At 43.1% G+C, this 20,843-nt stretch overlaps 1 protein-coding gene across 1 annotated transcript; it reads left to right on the top strand.

Moving 5' to 3' along the window:
* Nucleotides 1-214: 214 nt before the first annotated feature.
* On the top strand, nt 215-18,082 carry syt12 (synaptotagmin XII; the record flags this gene model as incomplete). The annotated part of the gene is made up of 7 exons (XM_083762391.1): nt 215-254; nt 2,505-2,698; nt 5,295-5,684; nt 11,485-11,700; nt 14,661-14,781; nt 17,381-17,514; nt 17,909-18,082. The coding sequence occupies 7 exons, from the start codon at nt 215-217 to the stop codon at nt 18,080-18,082; spliced, it is 1,269 nt and encodes a 422-aa protein (XP_083618517.1).
* Between the last annotated feature and the right edge of the window lie 2,761 nt (nt 18,083-20,843).

Genomic DNA, 20,843 nt, shown 5'->3' with positions numbered 1-20,843 from the left:
AACTGATTTCTACCTACTGTGTCTGTCTGTGTGTGTGTGTGTGTGTGTGTGTGTGTGTGTGTGTGTGTGTGTGTGTGTGTGTGTGTGTGTGTGTGTGTGTGTGTGTGTGTGTGTGTGTGTGTATGTGTATGTGTATGTGTGTGTGTGTGTGTGTGTGTGTGTGTGTGTGTGTGTGTGTGTGTGTGTGTGTTTGTGTGTCCAGGCAGGTGGCACCATGTCGTCGGAACAGGATCTGCCAGGATATCATCTCAGTGGTGAGTATAATGTGACAGTAATGTTTATCCCCTGTGGTATGTTTATGTGACAGTAATGTGTATACACTGAGGTATGTTTATATGACAGTGATGTGTATACACTGAGGTATGTTTATATGACAGTGATGTTTGTATCTGAGTCTTAAAGTTAGTGAGAAAGGAGGAGTTCAATGCCTTGCTCAGTGAGTCAGTGTGAAAGACACTTTCACGCAGTTCCGGGTAACTGAATGTGTGTGAGTCTCAATGTGGTGTGCGTGCATGCGTGCGTGTGTGCGTGCGTGCATGCGTGTGTGCTTAACACACAGACAGTAAATGTTCTCTTATAGCGAGAATCACACAGCATACCTCAAAAGAAAGCGTAACTTGTCCACTCTAATTTTTTAAAAAAACTTTGATTTTACCAGCTTTCATTCTGGAAATATGTACCTTTATGTAACACCTGCTTTTGTAGTAACGCACTCTTCTTGGACAGAACGCCTAATTAGGAGCGGTTTTATGTCCGACGCTGTGTATCGTTCCAACTCGGCTAGCCGAGTTCGCCTGCTGTTTATTTCTCCGGGGTGGAAAGACTGTTGTGAGGCCGTTAGTGTTGCTGCCCACCTCTCGTAACACAGAGTATGAAGAAAAAAGGAGACAGAAATCTGACCGACAGACACTCAGTCATGACAGTCACACTCGGGTCATATTACACACAAGACCCCTCCGCTGAAACACACAGGAGGGAGCCCTCCCCTCCCTGAAACAAAGAGAGAGAAATCAGATGAGAGGTGCACCCCACTGCACCGGCTTGATATGCAGCGATTCTGTTGACATGAGTTGCATGGGAATCTCCGAGCCGCCATTACGTGACAATACGCCAACCCCCTCCCGTCCTGTTTTCAGGAAGGGAGGGGGAGAGGCATTTTTTTCATTTATTTTGGGATCACGTGATCGGAGTGTTGTGGGATGAATCAGGACTGCTTGAGGTATTGTCTGGGTGTGTAGCAAGGCAATTGAAAGTAATCAATAAAAACGGACATCTACATGCGGTAAACGGACATCTATGTGCGGTAAACGGACATCGGACCGTTGGGATTCGAACCACGTAGAAATCCATTTCTCGCACGGGATGTGTTAAGAGTGAGGATTTCTTTAAATCCGATCGGAAGTGAATGGTGCAACAGCGCCCCCTGTTGGTACCCTAAACATACATACATACAGACAGACATAGGGAGGGACAGACATTGCTGTTTCTAGGAGTGGTTGCACCACACAAAAATCAGACCTGTCTGAAGTGAGTGGTGCACCGGCGCCCCCTGGTTGGTACCCAAAACAGACAGACAGACAGACAGACAGACAGACAGACAGACAGACAGACAGACAGACAGACAGACAGACAGACACTTTAAAGGTGTAGAATGTCGTTCCTTCTTCTGCTATGAGAACTCTTAAAGTAATTCAATAAAACTTTAGTTTCCCAGACTTTGTCCTTGATATCCGCTCCTGCTCGCTGCAAGCCTGAATAATGATCAAGGAGGCAGCATGGCTGGCTGTGCCTGAAATGTGGTCAGCCGTACACAGAGATAAGGCCACTCTTATATGTGAGGCAGGCAATTAGTAGCTGCTCTCAGCCACGGAGATTTAACATTTTAATAGAGACAAAGTCACATGTATTTAGGAAGGATGTGTGTTTGAAGAAGGGATTTAAAAGGTACCCCTTGTCCCCTTCTCTCTCTCTCTCTCTCTCTCTCTCCCTCTCTCTCTCTCTCTCCCTCTCTCTCTCTCTCTATCTCTCTCTCTCTCTCTCTCTCTCTCTCTCTCTCTCTCTCTCTCTCTCTCTCTCTCTCTCTCTCTCTCTCAGTAAGAGAGACCATATGTCACTGTTTAAAAAAATGTCATCTTTATTCAGAAGTTCAGAACACTTGTCTTTTTGTTGATGTCTGTTGAAGAGACTTTTACTAGTCAGTTTATATTTGGTTCATAAAATAGCCTAATATGAAAAATTGGAGACTTGGATGTGTTCAAAAAAATGTGACTAAGAAGGCATAGTACATTGTTTCTGTAAATGATATGGGAATCACTTTTGTTGTTGATGTGTTGCTCTAAATTATTTTGGTCGTATTGTAGATCGTGAGATTCGTGACTGATTGTTTGAAAGAACTAATTTAGCAAACATTCTTATTAATAAATGAGTTGTCAAAAATCTCTCTCTTTCTCTCCCTCTCTCTCTCTCTCTCTCTCTCTCTCTCTCTCTCTCTCTCTCTCCCCCAGTGGTCCGTAACCCTCCGGGATGGGAGACGGGGGTGTACCTGGTGGGGTTTCTGCTCCTCCTGGGCGTGGCGGGCATCAACCTCTGGAGACTGTGGAAGTCTGGAACCTTCCCGACTGCGTCTCCGTTCCCAAACTTTGACTACCGCTATCTGCAGGAGAAGTACGGCAACTCGTTCTCTGAGGTCCGACAGAAGGTAGTGTTGCTGTGGAACAGGAGACTGTTGTGCTCTGTTCCTACTATAGCTGCCAGTGTTAACGCATTGTGTGTGTGTGTGTGTGTGTGTGTGTGTGTGTGTGTGTGTGTGTGTGTGTGTGTGTGTGTGTGTGTGTGTGTGTGTGTGTGTGTGTGTGTGTGTGTGTGTGTGTGTGTGTGTGTGTCTGTGCTCTAACCTAGCTCACAACGGGTCACAATGCAGCACGTTGTGAGCTGCTTAGTGCTTATAGCTGGCTATGGCTATTTGCAATGGTGGAAAGTACATTTACTCAAGTATTCTTTACTTAGAGGTACAATTTTCAGTACTTTTACTTCTAGGCCTACTCCTTCTAGGCCTGTCTCTAATCTCAGAGACAAATATTGTAGTTTTACTCCACTACAAAAACTTTAGTTACTAGTTAATTTGCAAAGCCGTTCAATGTTTTTATTTTATTTTATTATATTCTATGGATATGAACTTGTGAAATGGGACATTCCGCATAAAGAGTACTTGTAACAGTGTTTTTCTAAATTAGTATAAGTAAAAAATGTGAGTACTTTTTCCACCACTGGCTATTTGGGGGTTCTTGGAATGGGAGAACCTCTGCAACAGAATAAGGAAGCCCAGTTGAGAGCATCGAAATCCTGACGTCAAAGCCACGCCTCCTGGGCCATTAAATCCTGACGTCAAAGCCACGCCTCCTGGGCCATTAAATCCTGACGTCAAAGCCACGCCTCCTGGGCCATTAAATCCTGACGTCAAAGCCACGCCTCCTGGGCCATTAAATCCTGACGTCAAAGCCACGCCTCCTGGGCCATTAAATCCTGACGTCAAAGCCACGCCTCCTGGGCCATTAAATCCTGACGTCAAAGCCACGCCTCCTGGGCCATTAAATCCTGACGTCAAAGCCACGCCTCCTGGGCCATTAAATCCTGACGTCAAAGCCACGCCTCCTGGGCCATTAAAAATCCCATTTGCTTTTTTATGACATCGGCTCTGCATGAGGCTTATCATCAAGGTTCCTGGCACACTGCCAGTAGGAGCACCTCCACATATGTTTTATATATATTACCAATATTAAATCTTGAATTTTATATTGGAGGTCAAATGGGGCTTGGATCATACGTCATATAAACGACATGACTGTACTGTACGTCGCAAGACGGCATGAAGTTACACATAATTCAATTATTTCAAATCATTTTAAATACTGAATATGCAAACTCGCCTATACAAATCACAGACTGACAGAATTCCTGGACTAATTATTTTATATTCTTGGAAAACAGGAGGACATAGGAAAATGTATTTTATTACCCAACACGTCGCACAGCGTTGCGTTGTGAGCTTGTAGATCTGATATTTTCAGCGTGCAACACACGTGTACAAAACCAAACCTGTCCTTAATTCTACTGGCTCTCTTCTCCACTAGTTCCCTCCTAACATTTTAGTCTAGTTTTTATTTGTTGACAAAATATGTATAGCCTTAGCTTTAGTCATCATAGTTTTTATTTCGTTTTCATCAGTCAAACTTCCGTTTCGTTCTTTATTTTGGAGCGTGACTGGCAAGGATTTCCGGTAGCCGTGTTGACAGTTTGTTTATCATCAGACCGTCAAGACGTGTTTGTTTGTTGATTCTCGTACTATTGATTCTCGTACTTTGTAACTGATTAATAATGGAACACCCCGTTAGAGAGCATATTATGTGTTTGGGGATGTTGAAAGTAATGTTATTTCATCAGCTTGACACCCACGCCAGCCCAGCTGCCATACAGTGTTATATATCTTTGAGGCTAAGCTAGGTTAACAACACAGATGCGCATCATTATCTAACTGCTATTCATTTACTGAGGAGAGAACATGTTTGCCTGATCACTTAACGGTAAAATATGAAAGCTAAATGAATGATAGTCTAAAATAAAGGCGTCAGTCAGACTACAGCCTGACCCATAGCATACTACACCTCAAACTTAGCTGGAAATGAGTACACTTTACCTACGTCTGAACCCTGCAATGACAGCATAATGCCCGAGCAATTTATCCACAGAAACACAGTTGGTTTTGTGCTAATATACAAATGCAACAGCTTTATGTATTTGAAGCATGATTTGAAGGCAAGTGCTAACTAGCCATATAGCTGCAGCTACTGTACCTGGATTATTGCTAGGTGTAAGACGTTATTTCTGCTCCTTCTGGTTATCTTCTCCCTCGGGAGTTCTCTCATATATCTCGATCACAGTTCGATGACATGTTAAGGATGGTTAAATCATTTTAACTGTAGATAGTTATTTTCGACGGCACAAAGAGTCTCGTATTAGCTGCTTAAAATCAGCGTCACACGTTCAGCATTGAGTCTGTAACTATTACACTTTGCAGCCATACACGGCACAATTTGCTCCTGTCCTCGGCATTATATCCAGATAGTAAAAATATAAATAGTCCCAAAATAGCAGTAGTGTCAGTTGACAGACAGATAGATACCCGCCAGAAGTGCTTGCCAGTTTACACCACTATACTCATGTATAGTGGTCGACTATGTATAGTCGACGAAATCAACACTACTAGCGTTCTGTTCTTCTCCCTTCCTCCCATGCAGAGAGTCGCCGCCAACAACCACCGGCGCACCTCCGTCACCTCCGGCAGCCGCAAGCCCAGCCTGGCCCTGGGCGGAGGAGGGGACACCACCCCCCTGGAGGGCTACCGGGACCACCTGGAGATGATCCACCGCGAGTTTGACCCGTCGGCGGTGCCTCTGAACCGCTCCATGTCCACGGACTCTCTCAGCTCCATCTCCTCGGTCGTGGCCAACTTTGGCCACGACTACACCGTGGGCCAGCTGGAGGTGACGCTGGAGTACGACGGAGGGGTCCTCCACATCACCCTGCACCAGGGCAAGGACCTGCTGGAGAGAGAGGAGGGAGACTTCCCCGGGTGCTTCATCAGGGTGTCCCTGGGACCCCATGAGATCAGTGTGGGAGTCAGCAGGGTGAGTGTCTGGGACCCCATGAGATCAGAGTGGGAGTCAGCAGGGTGAGTGTCTGGGACCCCATGAGATCAGAGTGGGAGTCAGCAGGGTGAGTGTCTGGGACCCCATGAGATCAGAGTGGGAGTCAGCAGGGTGAGTGTCTGGGACCCCATGAGATCAGAGTGGGAGTCAGCAGGGTGAGTGTCTGGGACCCCATGAGATCAGTGTGGGAGTCAGCAGGGTGAGTGTCTGGGACCCCATGAGATGCTGATCTCATGGGGTCCCAGAGTCAGCAGGGTGAGTGTGTGTGTGGCAATATATACAGTCTAACCCCAGACCCACCAATCCCTCCAGGTATATGTGTGTGTGTGTGTGTGTGTGTGTGTGTGTGTGTGTGTGTGTGTGTGTGTGTGTGTGTGTGTGTGTGTGTGTGTGTGTGTGTGTGTGTGTGTGTGTGTGTATGTGTATGTGTGTGTGTGTGTGTGTGTGTGTGTGTGTGTGTGTGTGTGTGTGATGGTTGGGAATGGGATGGATGGATGGATGGAATGGAGAGGGGGTAGGGGTGGAGAGGAGAGGAGAGGAGAGGAGAGGAGAGGAGAGGAGAGGAGAGGAGAGGAGAGGAGAGGAGAGGAGAGGAGAGGAGAGGAGAGGAGAGGAGAGGAGAGGAGAGGAGAGGAGAGGAGAGGAGAGGAGAGGAGAGGAGAGGAGAGGAGAGGAGAGGAGAGGGTGGAGAGCAGCAGCAGAATTGCTGACATCAGCTCCACTCAGAGTGAGACCTGGCTGTGTAGTGTGTAGTGTGTAGTGTGTACTTATCTCTCTCCTGTTGTATATCTCTATCTTTGTTATCACATTAGTTTTTACTTCTTTTTGTTTTCATCACCTCCCCTTAACACGCACGCACGCATGCACGCACTGTATACACCGATGAATGCATTCACAATGAGACGCACGCACGCACACACGCACACGCACGCACGCGCACACACTGACACACACACATGCACACGGGTTGACAAACACAGCCAGCCCATAAAGCTGTGCGTGGACACCTCTCTGGCACACAGGGTTTTATTAGCTCATTCTGGCTCCATGTCAGGACTCATCATCTCCCAGGATGTAACTCAGACAGCCAAGATGCATCCATCCATCCCTTCATCCATCATCATACTGTATGGAGATCTGTAAGGTTTTGATGTCAGATGTAGAGTTGCTGGCCGGCTCCATATATGCAGATCTAGGTGATGATCCAGTCTTCTCCATGTATGGTTATCCAGGGTTAGATGAGGTCAGTGTCGTGATCGTCTTATATATATATATATGGTGGTATATATATGGTATAACGAATGGGAGATGCAGCTTTTCATAGTAAATGTGACCTATGGTCGCAATAATATACTGTAATACAATATAATACAATCAATACATTATATCACTCTCCACAGACTGCTTTCCAATGTAGTCTGTGCACATCCATTCATGGATGACAGATGGATGGATGGATATCTTTATTGATCTTGAAATAAAACAGTAATATGTCACATGATGTAACATAGACCTGAGCTACTATAATCAAAAGGATAATGCAAAAAAGTGTAGATCTTGTTTCCATTGCAGTCCTTAATACGATGTGTATTACTGGTGTACTGGTGTATTACTGGTGATAACATTATACAGTTATCACATGCTGTATATTTGTTAATTGTTAATAATAATAATACTACTACTACTAATAATAATAATAAAGACAAATACGTAGGTTAACTAAGGCAGACAAAATGTGTTCAAAATCAGTATTTCTCAAACTATTTCGTAATTCAAAATTATAAAAATAAACACTCAACACTCAAAAACTGCAGTGCGGCACGATGTGACGTGTTGTGACCACATGTGCTGTTGTTTAATGGGCTAATTATTAACATAATTGGTGAGCATGTGTGACAGACAGTAGGACACGTGAGAGGGAGACGGAGTCTGACAGTCGTTTTATCCATTGGCTTTCTCTCGTTAAGTATTCATTGAAACGCTTCGCACGGAGATGGCCTTGAGTAAAGCAACATTAGGTTCAGAGTTTATATATTCAAGGCGTGAATATTTTTAATTACACTCATCATGCACCATGACGCAATGATTACAGGTTTTCTCATTTGAGATGTATACCGGCCGTGCACTGCAGAGCGAGACCAATGCAGTGGATACCATTAAGCATGTTGACACACTGACTGTGAAACGTGTCACTGCTTGCTTTTTGTGTCGTTTTCACACCTCAACACGACTCCAGAGAACTGAGATGAAGGAGTGTATATTGTTTCATAAGGTTACATCATTAGTTGCTTGGTAACTTCAGAGCGCTTCAAAGTCTTTCTTTAAAGGCAGGGCAAGAGACCATTGCAAATGCTGGATATTCAAATGATGTAAGTAGACTACTTATGTTATCATTTGGCATTCCCATAAGAAAGCAATAAATATGTTTTTTCAAAGGTTGGAAAAGGGTGTTTGAACGACTAAATCTGCCAATTAAAACAATTAAAATCTGTGTCATTTTAGATTTTAGCGTTATTTAAAAAAAACACACACACAAATCGTCTCTTTTGGGGGGCTCCTGTCATAAAACCTTTTCAGATGGGGGGTCCCTGGCCAAATTTATATCAATTTGGGGGGTTCTTTTGGCAGGAAACAACTTTGAGAACTACTGATTAAGTAACCCTGCATCACCAGACTTTCCACTTTGTTTTTGTTCCCCCAATCCCCATTTAAATGCTGAATCGAGTATACCAACAAACCATTACTACTATTATAAGCTAAGCTACGCCGCATCAAGAGTTTAATTAGGTAGGCCCTAAAATTACTTATCGCAGGGAATTATTTTGGGTAGATCTGTTTCCGGTTTGGTGGTTCTGACAAGATGACTACAAGTACAAACCAGTGACTAGAACATGACGCAAGTTATTTCTGCTCCCGACCGGAATCAGAAACCCCAAAATGGTATTGATCCCAGACTACTGATTAAGAAGGCATTTGTAGAATCGGCCTCAGGTTTTAATGGGTTAGAAGTTAAACTAGAGCATTGCACATAGCACATGCCGCTGCAGGACAGTTACGTATGTTGATGTATGCAGTGGCGTGGTGGGCATGTGTGGGCGGAGCTGTATAAACTAGTCAGGGATCCTCAGGGAGAGAATGAAGGAGCTAACAGCTGTTCTAAGCATCCTGGCTGGTTAGACGAGGCTTAAGTTATATTTGGGTTTATCATGAAGTATATCAGGGCTGAATCACGCTGTGTCTTTGGCCTACAATCAATGTTGATTTTGTCGACTAAAACTGTGATGAAAAGATTTCGTCGACTACCTTTATTCACTGACGGAAACAAAATAAAAGCTAAATAAAAACTAAGCCATCATCATGGCTAAGACTAAATAAATACACTGACAATTTTGTCAACAAATAAAAACTAGACTAAAATGTTCGGAAGGGACTAGTGAAGTTCTAGTAGAAGTCAAGTTTGGTTGTGCTCCGAAAGTAGTAGATCTACTAGCTCACAACGCGTTGCCCTGCAATGCCTTACAGATCGTCTATTTTCAGCATGCAACCATGCAACCTGCTTGTAGATCAGCTATTTTCAGCATGCAACCAAGTGTGAAATCAGCCATTACGGCGCCATTATTAAAGTCCCGCCAAAACCAACACTGGTTTTTGGCCTGCAATGCGGACACTCTGCAGAGAGCCATCTGCAAAGCTGTTGGTTATATCGGAGCCGCCCAAACAAAACCAAGCCACTGCAATCAGCCAGAGTAGCTTGTCTGTATTTACATAACTGTGGCTTTCAGTTTTATGGCCGTGCATGCGTGCATGACCTCACACATGAATCCCTGCACCAGAAGATCACAGAGGCGGTCATTTGGTTGAAACATTTCTGAGGGAATTGTGATATATGTTTATGGGTTTGTTTATATAGCTCTGTAAGAATAGAACCATACCTACGTTCATCAACAAATGTGAATTTGTAAACTCAGTCTCAGACGGCCTGGGCCATGGCTCAGCGGTCCAGGCACCTTGGCTGGTAATCCAGTCTGGCAGTGTGCCGCGGGTTCGACTCCCGATCCCTAAGGCCTTTACCGCATGTCTTCCCCCCATCTCTCTCCCCATTTCCTGTCAGCCTACTGTCTGTCCCTCCATAAAAAATATAAAATGAAGGTGAAAGCCACAAAAAAACATTAAAAAAAAAGAAAAGACTAGTGTCCTGTGTTCGATTCCTGTCATTGTTCCAAATGTCAGTGTGATCAGGTGGGAATCTGGCAGCTGGGGGATTGTGTCCTCGTCATTTCAGTAGCAACACCTGGGTGCTGTTCAGCAGGGAACTCAGTGGGAGAGAGAGAGCGTGAACGAATGTCTGTGTGTGTTAAGCACATGAAACTTAGGCCTCTTTTAGACGGCGACCATCTCCATATAACACGTCAAAGTCCTGTTGCGTTCTCAATTTTTCTTACCCTTTACACGAGAACGCACACGTTATGATATAATGTGCTATTATGCTATACTGTCGCTAGGTGGCGATAACAGGCTGCCAAATAGACAGGTCACCCACGTACAAGAAGAAGACGCAAGCGGCGCAACACTGCTCTGGGCGCGCCACGGGATGATATATATTTATTAAATAAACGCTGCTGCCGCGGCTGCCGTCTATCACAAGGCTTTTTATTTACATCATGTTTTTACATTCAACATCGCTGATGAGCATCACTTTGTAGGCGAGGAGGGAGGCTTGTTCAGGAACTCCAGGCATTATATCATAATGATATTGCTCTGCATCAATGTAATAAACATATGCGCTGTGAGCCAACGTGAGCCATGATGTCATACGTTTTGTGGATTCACCGTTTTGCCTGTTTATATGGAGACCATAGGAAACGGCGTTCTCAAAGATTTCCACTCTGGGAGGCGGTTTCACTTCGTTGCGTTTTCACCTCCTGAGAACACGGTTCTCGTCTAAATTACAGCAGCAAATGATACTTTATTTTGACGTTTTATATGAACACCATCCTCGTGTAAATGGCACCTTAGTGTCCCTGTCGGGGGGGAACATTCAGCCATAATAGCAGATGTACAAGCTCACAACACGTCGCCGTTGTTACGCATTGTAGAGCTTGTAGATCAACTTTTTTGGGGCAACTGTATTTGGTGTATAGACGGAAACATGGAGCGGTCTCAGCATAAACCCCTGGGGGACTCCTGTCACTGAGGTATTTAGCATTGAAGTGGTTTTGCACTGGTTTTGCAACTCACATCACTGTTGGGTGGAAAGAAGCTTAGTGATTGGCTACACAGCCTCCATGGACCAACAGTGGAGGTTGGAAGAGAAAGAGAACACTACACATGGGAGAAAAAATATGGTCATGATAAAAAATTGGAGGAAACAGAAAAGGGAAAAACAGCATCTGCATTACAGAAGCGTATATTCATACAATGCAACAGTGCTAATTTCCCCGATTAATACTGACTTTTTCACTAACAAACACGCTCACAACGTGTCGCACTGCTACGCATTATGATCTTGTAGATCGACATGCAAGTGTAAAATCAGGCTTTGCGACACCATCAAGGCCTACCAAAATAAATTTTCAGCGACAAAATCAACTGTAGATTTAGTCGACTAAAATCTTATGATACTGTATGTAATCGACTAAAACTACCGTAGTTTAAAACTAAAACATTTCAGATGACTCAAATAAACTATATTAAATTGTATTCCAAAGACTATGACTCAAACAAAATGAACACTGCAATTCCATTTTCAGCTGGAGACGGTCTTGTTTTTGTGTCCCAGATCCAAGCCAACGCCTTCACGGTGATGTTTGACGAGCGTTTCTCTGTGATGTTGGACCCCTCAGCGCTGGATGAGTACAGCCTGAGGTTCGCCGCCTTTGGCATCGACACCGACGAGCGAAACATCAGCGCCGGGATCGCAGAGCTCAAACTGACTGACCTGGACCTCAGCGTCCGGCCCTTCAACGCCTGGCTCTACCTCCAGGATGTTAACAAGGTAGGCCCAATACAAGAACGCTCACCCCCGGGTCAAATCCGCCAATCTCTGAATGGTCTCCAGCATGGTATTCCTAAATGTAATCTCAGTAAAACTATGCCTGAACCTAATCTTATTCCTAAACCGAACCTGTTTCCTAAATGTAACCGCAGTAAAACCGTATTCCAGTAAAACAAATGGGGCCGAGTATGCTTTGTGGCGAGCCTTCCGCTTACCGGTAGGCTACCTATGATACTGATGTGATAGAACGAAATCTTTATTTATATCTGATTTCCTTTAATCTTTCTACAGGATTCATTTAGACCAAATAAATTGCGTTAATGTGGTACAAAATGATGTAAAATTCTCACCAGAATGTGAAGCCATCTTGAAATTGCTTAATATCTTTAACCAGCATTTTGTTTTTATGCTCAAGGGGGAAATGTGTTGTACAGCAAGTGCTTGTTATTATTGGCACACTGATTCTTATCAGTCCGAAGGGGCTGCTTTTTTTGCAGACATGAGCCTAGCTGACCTCGTATCAACCCCATTCAGTAAAGGCTGTCTGTATTTTGACCGATGGAAGATCTGACTTGAGGTGGTTCAATCGGGGACATCTAGTAATGATCAATCAAACAATCATGGGAGCCTCCCCAGGGGAGGTCTTGCCAAGGCCAGGGAACGCCTGGGGATCCTCCAGTCAGAGCCAGAGAAAATCATGTCTGGCATTCTCTGCTGGAACCTCCGTGACTCCACTCTGGGATAAGCAGACAGAGATGGATGGATAGTGGATGGAACTGTAGTTTGTTGCATTGTGTTTTTTGGCAAGTAGCCTAAAATGTACTCTTATAGAGATGCTCATTAGGCAAGGCTCAATATAGCAGTAATAGTAGGCCTAATAGCAAATTAAGTTTGATAGATGCATGTCAAGGAGATAAACGTTCAAAGACTGTTATTTACTTTTTACAAAAGTAAAAAGTAAAAAAAAGAAAGAAAATACTGTAGACTTTATATTCATTTTCATTTTAGAGTAGAAAGCACATACCGTTTTTTTGTTGATAGACAATTTATAGACAGTTCATATATCATTCATCAAAATAATAATTGGTTATTGGTTATATTCTCGTTTGAACTACTGCAATGCCCTGTATTCTGGTCGCAGCCAAAACCTCATTCACCGCCTACAGCTGGTACAAAATGCGGCAGCTAGGCTCATCACAGGAACCAGGAGATTTGAGCATATAACTCCGGTTTTAGCTGCACTTCATTGGTTGCCAGTATCATTTCGCATTGATTTTAAGATTGTATTACTAACTTTTAAAGCTCTTAATGGTCTAGCGCCTAGCTACTTATCCAACATGGTTGAATTTTATGTGCCGCCACGTACCTTAAGGTCATCGGGTCAGGGTCTACTGAAGGTGACCCACAAGGCTAAATTGGTCACTAAAGGGGATCGGACTTTTGTGGTTCTGGAATAGCCTACCAGAGGAGCTGAGACTAACCCAGTCCCTAACACATTTTAAAACCCTCCTAAAGACCCATTTTTATAGAATAGCCTTTGCATCTCCCTGATTTTTATCTGTGTTTGTTATTTTGCTTTTTCTACTGTTTTTTTTCTTTTGCACCTGTGATGTATTCTGTTATTGTTGTCTGACTTTAAAACACTTTGTTTTAAAAAGTGCTATATAAATAAAGTTTTATTATTATATTATTATTATGGACTGTCAGAGAAAAACAAAGAAGAACACCCAGGTGCTCAGATATATAAAAACAAAGAAGAACACCCAGGTGCTCAGATATATAAAAACAAAGAAGAACACCCAGGTGCTCAGATATATAAAAACAAAGAAGAACACCCAGGTGCTCAGATATATAAAAACAAAGAAGAACACCCAGGTGCTCAGATATATAAAAACAAAGAAGAACACCCAGGTGCTCAGATATATAAAAACAAAGAAGAACACCCAGGTGCTCAGATATATAAAAACAAAGAAGAACACCCAGGTGCTCAGATATATAAAAGGTAACAATAAAAAGTCTCCATGGTGCTCACGGATCAAACGGGATCAAAACATGTGATAAAACAACAGATGATCCGGCCACTCAGGAGGAGGAACAGCCTTTATTTATCAACACATTTTGATCTCGTTATTATAGACAGCATATTCATTCATATTCACTGTAGACAGGGAAACTGCATGAATATGGATTAAAGTCAACAGTGATTCACTGGCAAATGCGTCATATATTATTTTTGAACACATACTGTATGGACAAACCCACACATTGACATGAACACAGAGAATACACACATTTATCCATAGACAACAGTGTAGGAATGTTAAATGGAAAAGTAATTAAACCCCTCTTTCTTTTTTCTTCTTAAAATTGCTACATACAACGCACAAGTACTTAGTATTGATACAATCGATTATTTGCATTGCAAAACATTCAATACCGATTCAATAACGATACAATACGATACAAAGTCAATGTTGCTGTTTACATTTTGATACACTTCGATTCTTGAAATTAAAATACATTTTTCGATGCACTTTACTATATCGTTACACCCCTACTATAGCTACTGATGCATGACTCAGAATTCATGCACTGTTTGCACACCACTTCTCTGAGTGGTGACTTATGATACCCCCTGCTGGACATTTATCAGAACTACAACCTCTGTCTGTAGGATAATGTATGTTGATCATGAAGGAATTAACAACACTATTGACAGACCATTATGTTTCCCCTTCAGTTTAGTTTACCAATAGCAATTATACATTGTGTGTGTGTGTGTGTGTGTGTGTGTGTGTGTGTGTGTGTGTGTGTGTGTGTGTGTGTGTGTGTGCGTGCGTGCGTGCGTGCGTGCGTGCGTGCGTGCGTGCGTGCGTGCGTGCGTGCGTGCGTGCGTGCGTGCGTGCGTGCGTGCGTGCGTGCGTGCGTGCGTGCGTGCGTGCGTGTGTGCGTGCTTCCAGACTGTAGATGCTGTTGGGGAGATCTTGCTGTCTTTGAGCTACCTGCCTACAGCGGAGCGTCTCACTGTGGTGGTGGCCAAGGCCAAGAACCTCATCTGGACCAACGGAAAGACAATGGCTGGTGAGTGTGTGTGTATGTGTGTGTGTGTGTGTGTGTGTGTGTGTGTGTGTGTGTGTGCGCGCGCGTGCGTCAAGCAATCTTTGAGTCAATATTTTGTCACAGCACAGGCTATCGTAAATGTCGTAAAAAAGGCTTTACAGGGCAGGAGAAGATAAAAACACAAACGTAAAATAACAGTTAGGCAAGCAAAAACACAGTAGCCTTAAGAACAACAATAAAAGCAGTAAAACAGGCAAGGCAGTAAGAGCAAGCAGGTTTAAAAACTCAACTAAAGGCAAGGGTGAAGAGGTGGGTCTTGAGCTGTGCTTTGAATATGGTTACCCCCCCCCCCCCCAACAACTTTAGTATGCTCTACTTATTTTGAAAAACAGCTTTTATGTGGCTTGGTGAAGGAAAATGCTTCATTAGGCTATTGTGGTCTGCAATAGTCAGTCCATTTTGTATCAGCATTGCCATTTTGTGAAATAAGTGCATAAGCCGTAGTTGTATACAATCTACAGGCAACAGCTGTCAAACAGCATTGGACGGTGACACTTTTCCTATTGCAAGTCATCCCTCTGACTTCGCAGTGTTGGCATTTTTTATTGCCACTGTCACACAAAAAATGTTTGCTCAGGGTGGGACAATGCCGGGTCTCTGTTCTATACGTGAAGTGTCTTAAGACAACGTGTTGAGATGTTTCTGTATAATAAAATTGTATTGATAGAATTTAATCTAAAACCACACATGAAGCAGACGGCTTTGGTTCTTCTGTGTAAAAAAAACAGTGGGACAGCTCTTCTTCACACCTAAATGCACACCTAAATGCACCATTTACCATTTCACACCGAAGAGGAGCTGTATTGCGGCTACTCTGTATAGTGGGCCAGTAATAAAGCCATTGAGTGGAGACTGGAGACTGACTGTGATGACTAATTACAGTTCCATTAACCTGAATGGGCAGGTCATCATATTCCCATTAGCACCGATTCCATACAGTCATTAACACATGTGCTCTACCTTACTCTAACTCCCCAATGAGTGAAAAATGTTAATTAAAATGAAGTGTCTCCCTCTCCTCCCTTTCCTCGCTCTTATCCCCTCCCTCTCTCACCTTCCTTCTCTTCTTCTATCATTCCTTTCCTCTCCTCCGCCTTCCCCATTCGTTTCTCCTTTCCTTGACCCTCCTCTCTTGTCCCTCCTACCCTCTTCTCCTTTCCCCTACCCCCATCCTCCTCTCAATCCCCCCTTCGCTTTATGCAAGTGTCAGTCTGCCTTATGTGGATTATGCGGTCGACACGCACTGGCATTTTGCACACTAATCCCATGTACAACACACTGACCTCTGTCTCTCTTTTTTGTGTTTTCCTAGCACCTTCAATAACATCCATAAGTACATCATGCACAGTATACATCTGCTGCAATGCTCACGCACCTTTATATCTTATCTCAGGGACTATGTGTAAATATTTTAGTGCTGCCAACGAATATTCCATATTCGAACGAATTTTCGAAAAAAGAAAATAAATTAATAACTGAATATATAAAATGAAGGTTCTAATTAAAAAAGTTCCTGCAAGACTCTGGGCCACATAACGTTAATCGGTGGCTTGTCTCGTGAGATCACCAGAACCCTCAGTCAGAGAGGGGCACCCAGCCGACACCGGCATACAATGAAGAATAAATCGGCTGCCTCGCACCGCTCCGCTCTGCCTGCCTGTTGTTAACACCATGGGGCCACACAGACCACAGTGACACGGTAGCCTTGGAGGAGTCGCTAGGCAGTTTTGACTTTAACTTGCTCCGCATGAAGCACACATGTTTAATCACTCAATGTTAACAGGTCAAGCTGAAACGGTGATTCATCTGGTCACTCAAGGCAGACAGTTTACAGTGAGACTCGATGACCGACGCTCTATAGGCACGTCAAAAGTCACATGTAAAAACAATGCATGGATTCTTGTCTCTTGCGGTAAAGCTCCCTCTGTGACTGTGACACATTTATCTTGTAGCCTACCTTAATTTTATTTAAACCAAAAACAAATGTATTGCTATTGCTTTGAGTATTTCCCGGTTCATGTCAAGGTAAGAACTTCTTCTATCACAGCAGCACACCGCACAATGTGCACATCGTTGGAGCGATGCGTCTCTGTTCTCTAAGTTGTATCTAAACTAAACCATTATACAAAAATTAGGCTATTAAGATCATTTTGAATCATTCAATTGATCTCACAAGAGAGCGCATTTCTCAGCACCAACCTCAGCCGATTCAGGACCGGCGCATATAGAGAAAGAAAAGAGAAAGTTTTACTGCATATTAGGCTGCAATATTTTATATTCAAATTATATAAATTCGAAATTTGAGCCGTTCGAATCATTCCGAACACATGGTGTTTTAAAAGGAATATTCAAACGTCATTTTTGGCCAATTCTGGCAGCACTAAAATATGTAGATATAGATATATATTTTTTTCTTCCCTTTCTTTTTTTCTATGGAAATAACAACGATGAACCATGCACGAAAACACATTTCACACACCTTTTAACTTGTGTAACGTGATGTAAAATAAATCTGAATCTGAATGACCTCCATCCTCTCCTCCTCGCCTCCTCCTGTCAGATCCGTTTGTGAAGGTCTACCTCCTGCAGGACGGCAGGAAGATCAGCAAGAAGAAGACGTCGACCAAGCGGGACGACACCAACCCCATCTTCAACGAAGCCATGATCTTCTCCGTCCCCTCCCTCGTTCTGCAGGTGAAAGCACGGCACAACCACAACTCTGCTATTTAGTTTTAGTTTTTTTACATTTCTTCAAGATTTTATTCAAATATCCCATGTATATATAGGTTTAGTTTAAAGTGGTTAAACTTAAAGTGGTTATACTGATGTAGGGCAAAATCCCATATCCTCTGCCTTTGCTATACTGTGTCCCTCTCAGATTTCCTATACTGTCTGTCTCTCTATAGTCTATACTATCTCCCTCTCTGCATTCTCAACCATTTAATACTTAGATTTAGGATATATACACACTGCATCAAAACAAAGGCACCTCACATTGTCCAACTGTTATTGTATCGTATTTTTGTGCTATAGTTTTCTTACTGAAATGTATGTTATTGTATTGATGTTTGTCCGTCTGTCTGTCTAGGAATTGTCTCTCAGAGTGACAGTAGCGGAGGCGACAGATGACGGCCGTGGTGAGAACTTGGGCCACGTGGTCATCGGTCCAGAGGCCAGTGGGATGGGAATCACCCACTGGAACCAGATGTTAGCCACGCTCAGAAAACCAGTCTCCATGTGGCACACTCTACGCATAACCTAGTCACTCTGCTGTGTGGGTGTGTGTGTGTGTGTGTGTGTGTGTGTGTGTGTGTGTGTGTGTGTGTGTGTGTGTGTGTGTGTGTGTGTGTGTGTGTGTGTGTGTGTGTGTGTGTGTGTGCGCGTGTGCGTGTGTGTGTGTGTGTGTGTGCGCACCGTGTGCGTATGTGCGTGTGAGGACAAAGCATTGGTACGGTTGTCCTCGGTTCCTGTGTATTTGTGTATAAGTGAAAAATAGTAGAAATAACTTAATTTAAGAGAAAATCAAGTAGCCTACCAGTGAAGGCAGACATGGGTTTTAGGATGAAGGGGGGATAACAGTTTAAATATAGTGCACGTGGAGCAGTGCACGGCACGTTGTGTGAGATTATTTCAGCCCGATTCTGGCGAAAGGCTTTGAGGACAAGGAAAGTAGAGATGTTGATTTCCTGCTTGTCGGGGTGCATATGTTGTATTTTTGCCCCCTCCAGTGGTTGGACAGTGAACTGTGTGAGGTGAGAGCCCATGGCTTGGCGGGCTGCCTGCGACCCCTCTCTGCATGGTGCCTACCGAGGATATTTATTGGTCTAGAGAATGATCAGGAATCCACCCTATATGGGGTCAGTTATGCCTGATTTATACTTGACTGCGTGCCATGTTGTTATGCGCCGAAATCGGACAATCTACAAGCTCACAGCGCACTACGCATTGCCGCGTTGGGCTCGTTGTAGATTGTCTATTTTCACCGAGGATATTTATTGGTCTAGAGAATGATCAGGAATCCACCCTATATGGGGTCAGTTATGCCTGATTTATACTTGACTGCGTGCCATGTTGTTATGCGCCGAAATCGGACAATCTACAAGCTCACAGCGCACTACGCATTGCCGCGTTGGGCTCGTTGTAGATTGTCTATTTTCAGTAAGTATAAAGTCATCCTTTACTGGACATTTTCCTTCAGGAAGAATGACTTGTTTGTCTCTTGAAACGGTGTTTGATGCACCGTGTTTTATTGATTTTGGAGCATTACAAGTTAGAACTAAATTAGAGTATTTGAGTATAAAGGTCTATTTATGAGATTTATTTGCTTGTGTCATTTGTATAAAAACTGTGTGAGTGATTAATATAGTTCTGGGTTTTGGTATGTCCTGTATGATGTTGTGCTTTTTATTTTGAAGATAAAAAAAGAAAGAAAACATAATCCAGGTACTCTTATCCAGGTGAAATTACTAGTGATTTGTAGCAGCTGTTACAGGGTGGTCCAATGACAGGTAACCCGCCACCTAAGAACTAATATGTCGCATTCTTCACTTTATCTGCCATGTTGAAATGCAATAGTCCTACCAGTTGCAGTTTAAATTCTTTCTGATTTAAGTATTATTAATATCCCCATGTAATTAGTATACTAATATCTCAGCATTATTTATTTATTTATTAAATACAATTTAGTATAGCCAATTATTTTTTACCCCCCTTTTTTCTCCCCGATTTAGTCGTTATGCCAATGAATTTGTCCCCACACGCATTAGTGTGTTTTCACTTCTGTTGTATCCCACTGACTATCACCTGCCAGTGATTACGTGCAATGACCAATATCACCCTCCCCACCCAGCTTCCCTCCCCCCAGCGGGCGCCAAACACGGGCCAGCTGTGTTTGTGTACACTCGACAAAGTCGGATGCACCACGGTGGATTCAAACCCACAACCTCCGTGGTGGTGGTCAGGGACTTAACCACTGTGCCAGCCGAGCACACTTTTATAAATACAATAAAATATATAAATTATTGTTATTATTATTATTATTATTAAGTTGAAGCTATTTTTGTTTAACTAACAATATTATCAACACACGATGAGGTTAACATTTGTTACAGTAAGTGGTATTAAGCATTATTAATCTTCAGCTCAATGTATTCAACACAAATAGCCTCATTCATTGTTCAGTAAATATTATTATTCTAACACCTCTGGGTATTGATGTGTGATAGAATGTACAAATAGCAACTTTGATGCCCATGATTTATTTACTGAAACTATATAGTATGATGTGTTTTCTTCTGCCGGTTCAACACATAATATGGGGTAGAAGTTTATGTTATTTGTGCTTCGGCTTGCTGAACATTTTATAGCATACACTTTGCTGTTTTAACCAGTGGGTACCATTGGCTATTTCCTGCCATTAGCCTCAATGGGGAACACTTGACAAATGACAATATTACTAATAAACATTTTCCTCTGTGTGTGTGTGTGTGTGTGTGTGTGTGTGTGTGTGTGTGTGTGTGTGTGTGTGTGTGTGTGTGTGTGTGTGTGCGTGTGCGTGTGCGTGTGCGGCTGTGCGCGTGCGAGTGTGTCCATAATATGTTGAAAGCCTGGTAAATCTCCTCTACCAGGCACCATGCATTACTCTTGTTCTGTTGAAACTTGTGTGAACTAGCCCTTCACTAAATCCCACTCCAAAAAGCGATTGTCCAATGCCAATCCAAATAGTTTAGCAACGGTTGCTATGCAGGTCAAGCTTTCTTCGCTGCTAACGTGCCTATTGGACAAGGATGGGTTGGGGAGGGACTTAGTGAAGGGCTAATTCACCAAAGTAACGCAAAAGCCTCCATTTGTTGACCACATTCTTCACCACACATTGAAAATACACATTTCCAACCGTGCCAAATACTGAAGCAATATTTCCATTTATTGTCAACGTAATGCATTTGACACACCACAGACTTGTAGCCTACATTTGATCATGCATGAAATTATTTAGCACTTGATGTGAATGTGCCTCCTGAATA

The sequence above is a fragment of the Protomyctophum parallelum genome, assembly GCF_964188405.1.
Source record: "Protomyctophum parallelum genome assembly, chromosome: 4".
Lineage (NCBI taxonomy): Eukaryota > Metazoa > Chordata > Actinopteri > Myctophiformes > Myctophidae > Protomyctophum > Protomyctophum parallelum.
Note: the sequence above shows the minus strand (reverse complement) of the source record. Positions and strands in the feature narration are given on the sequence as shown.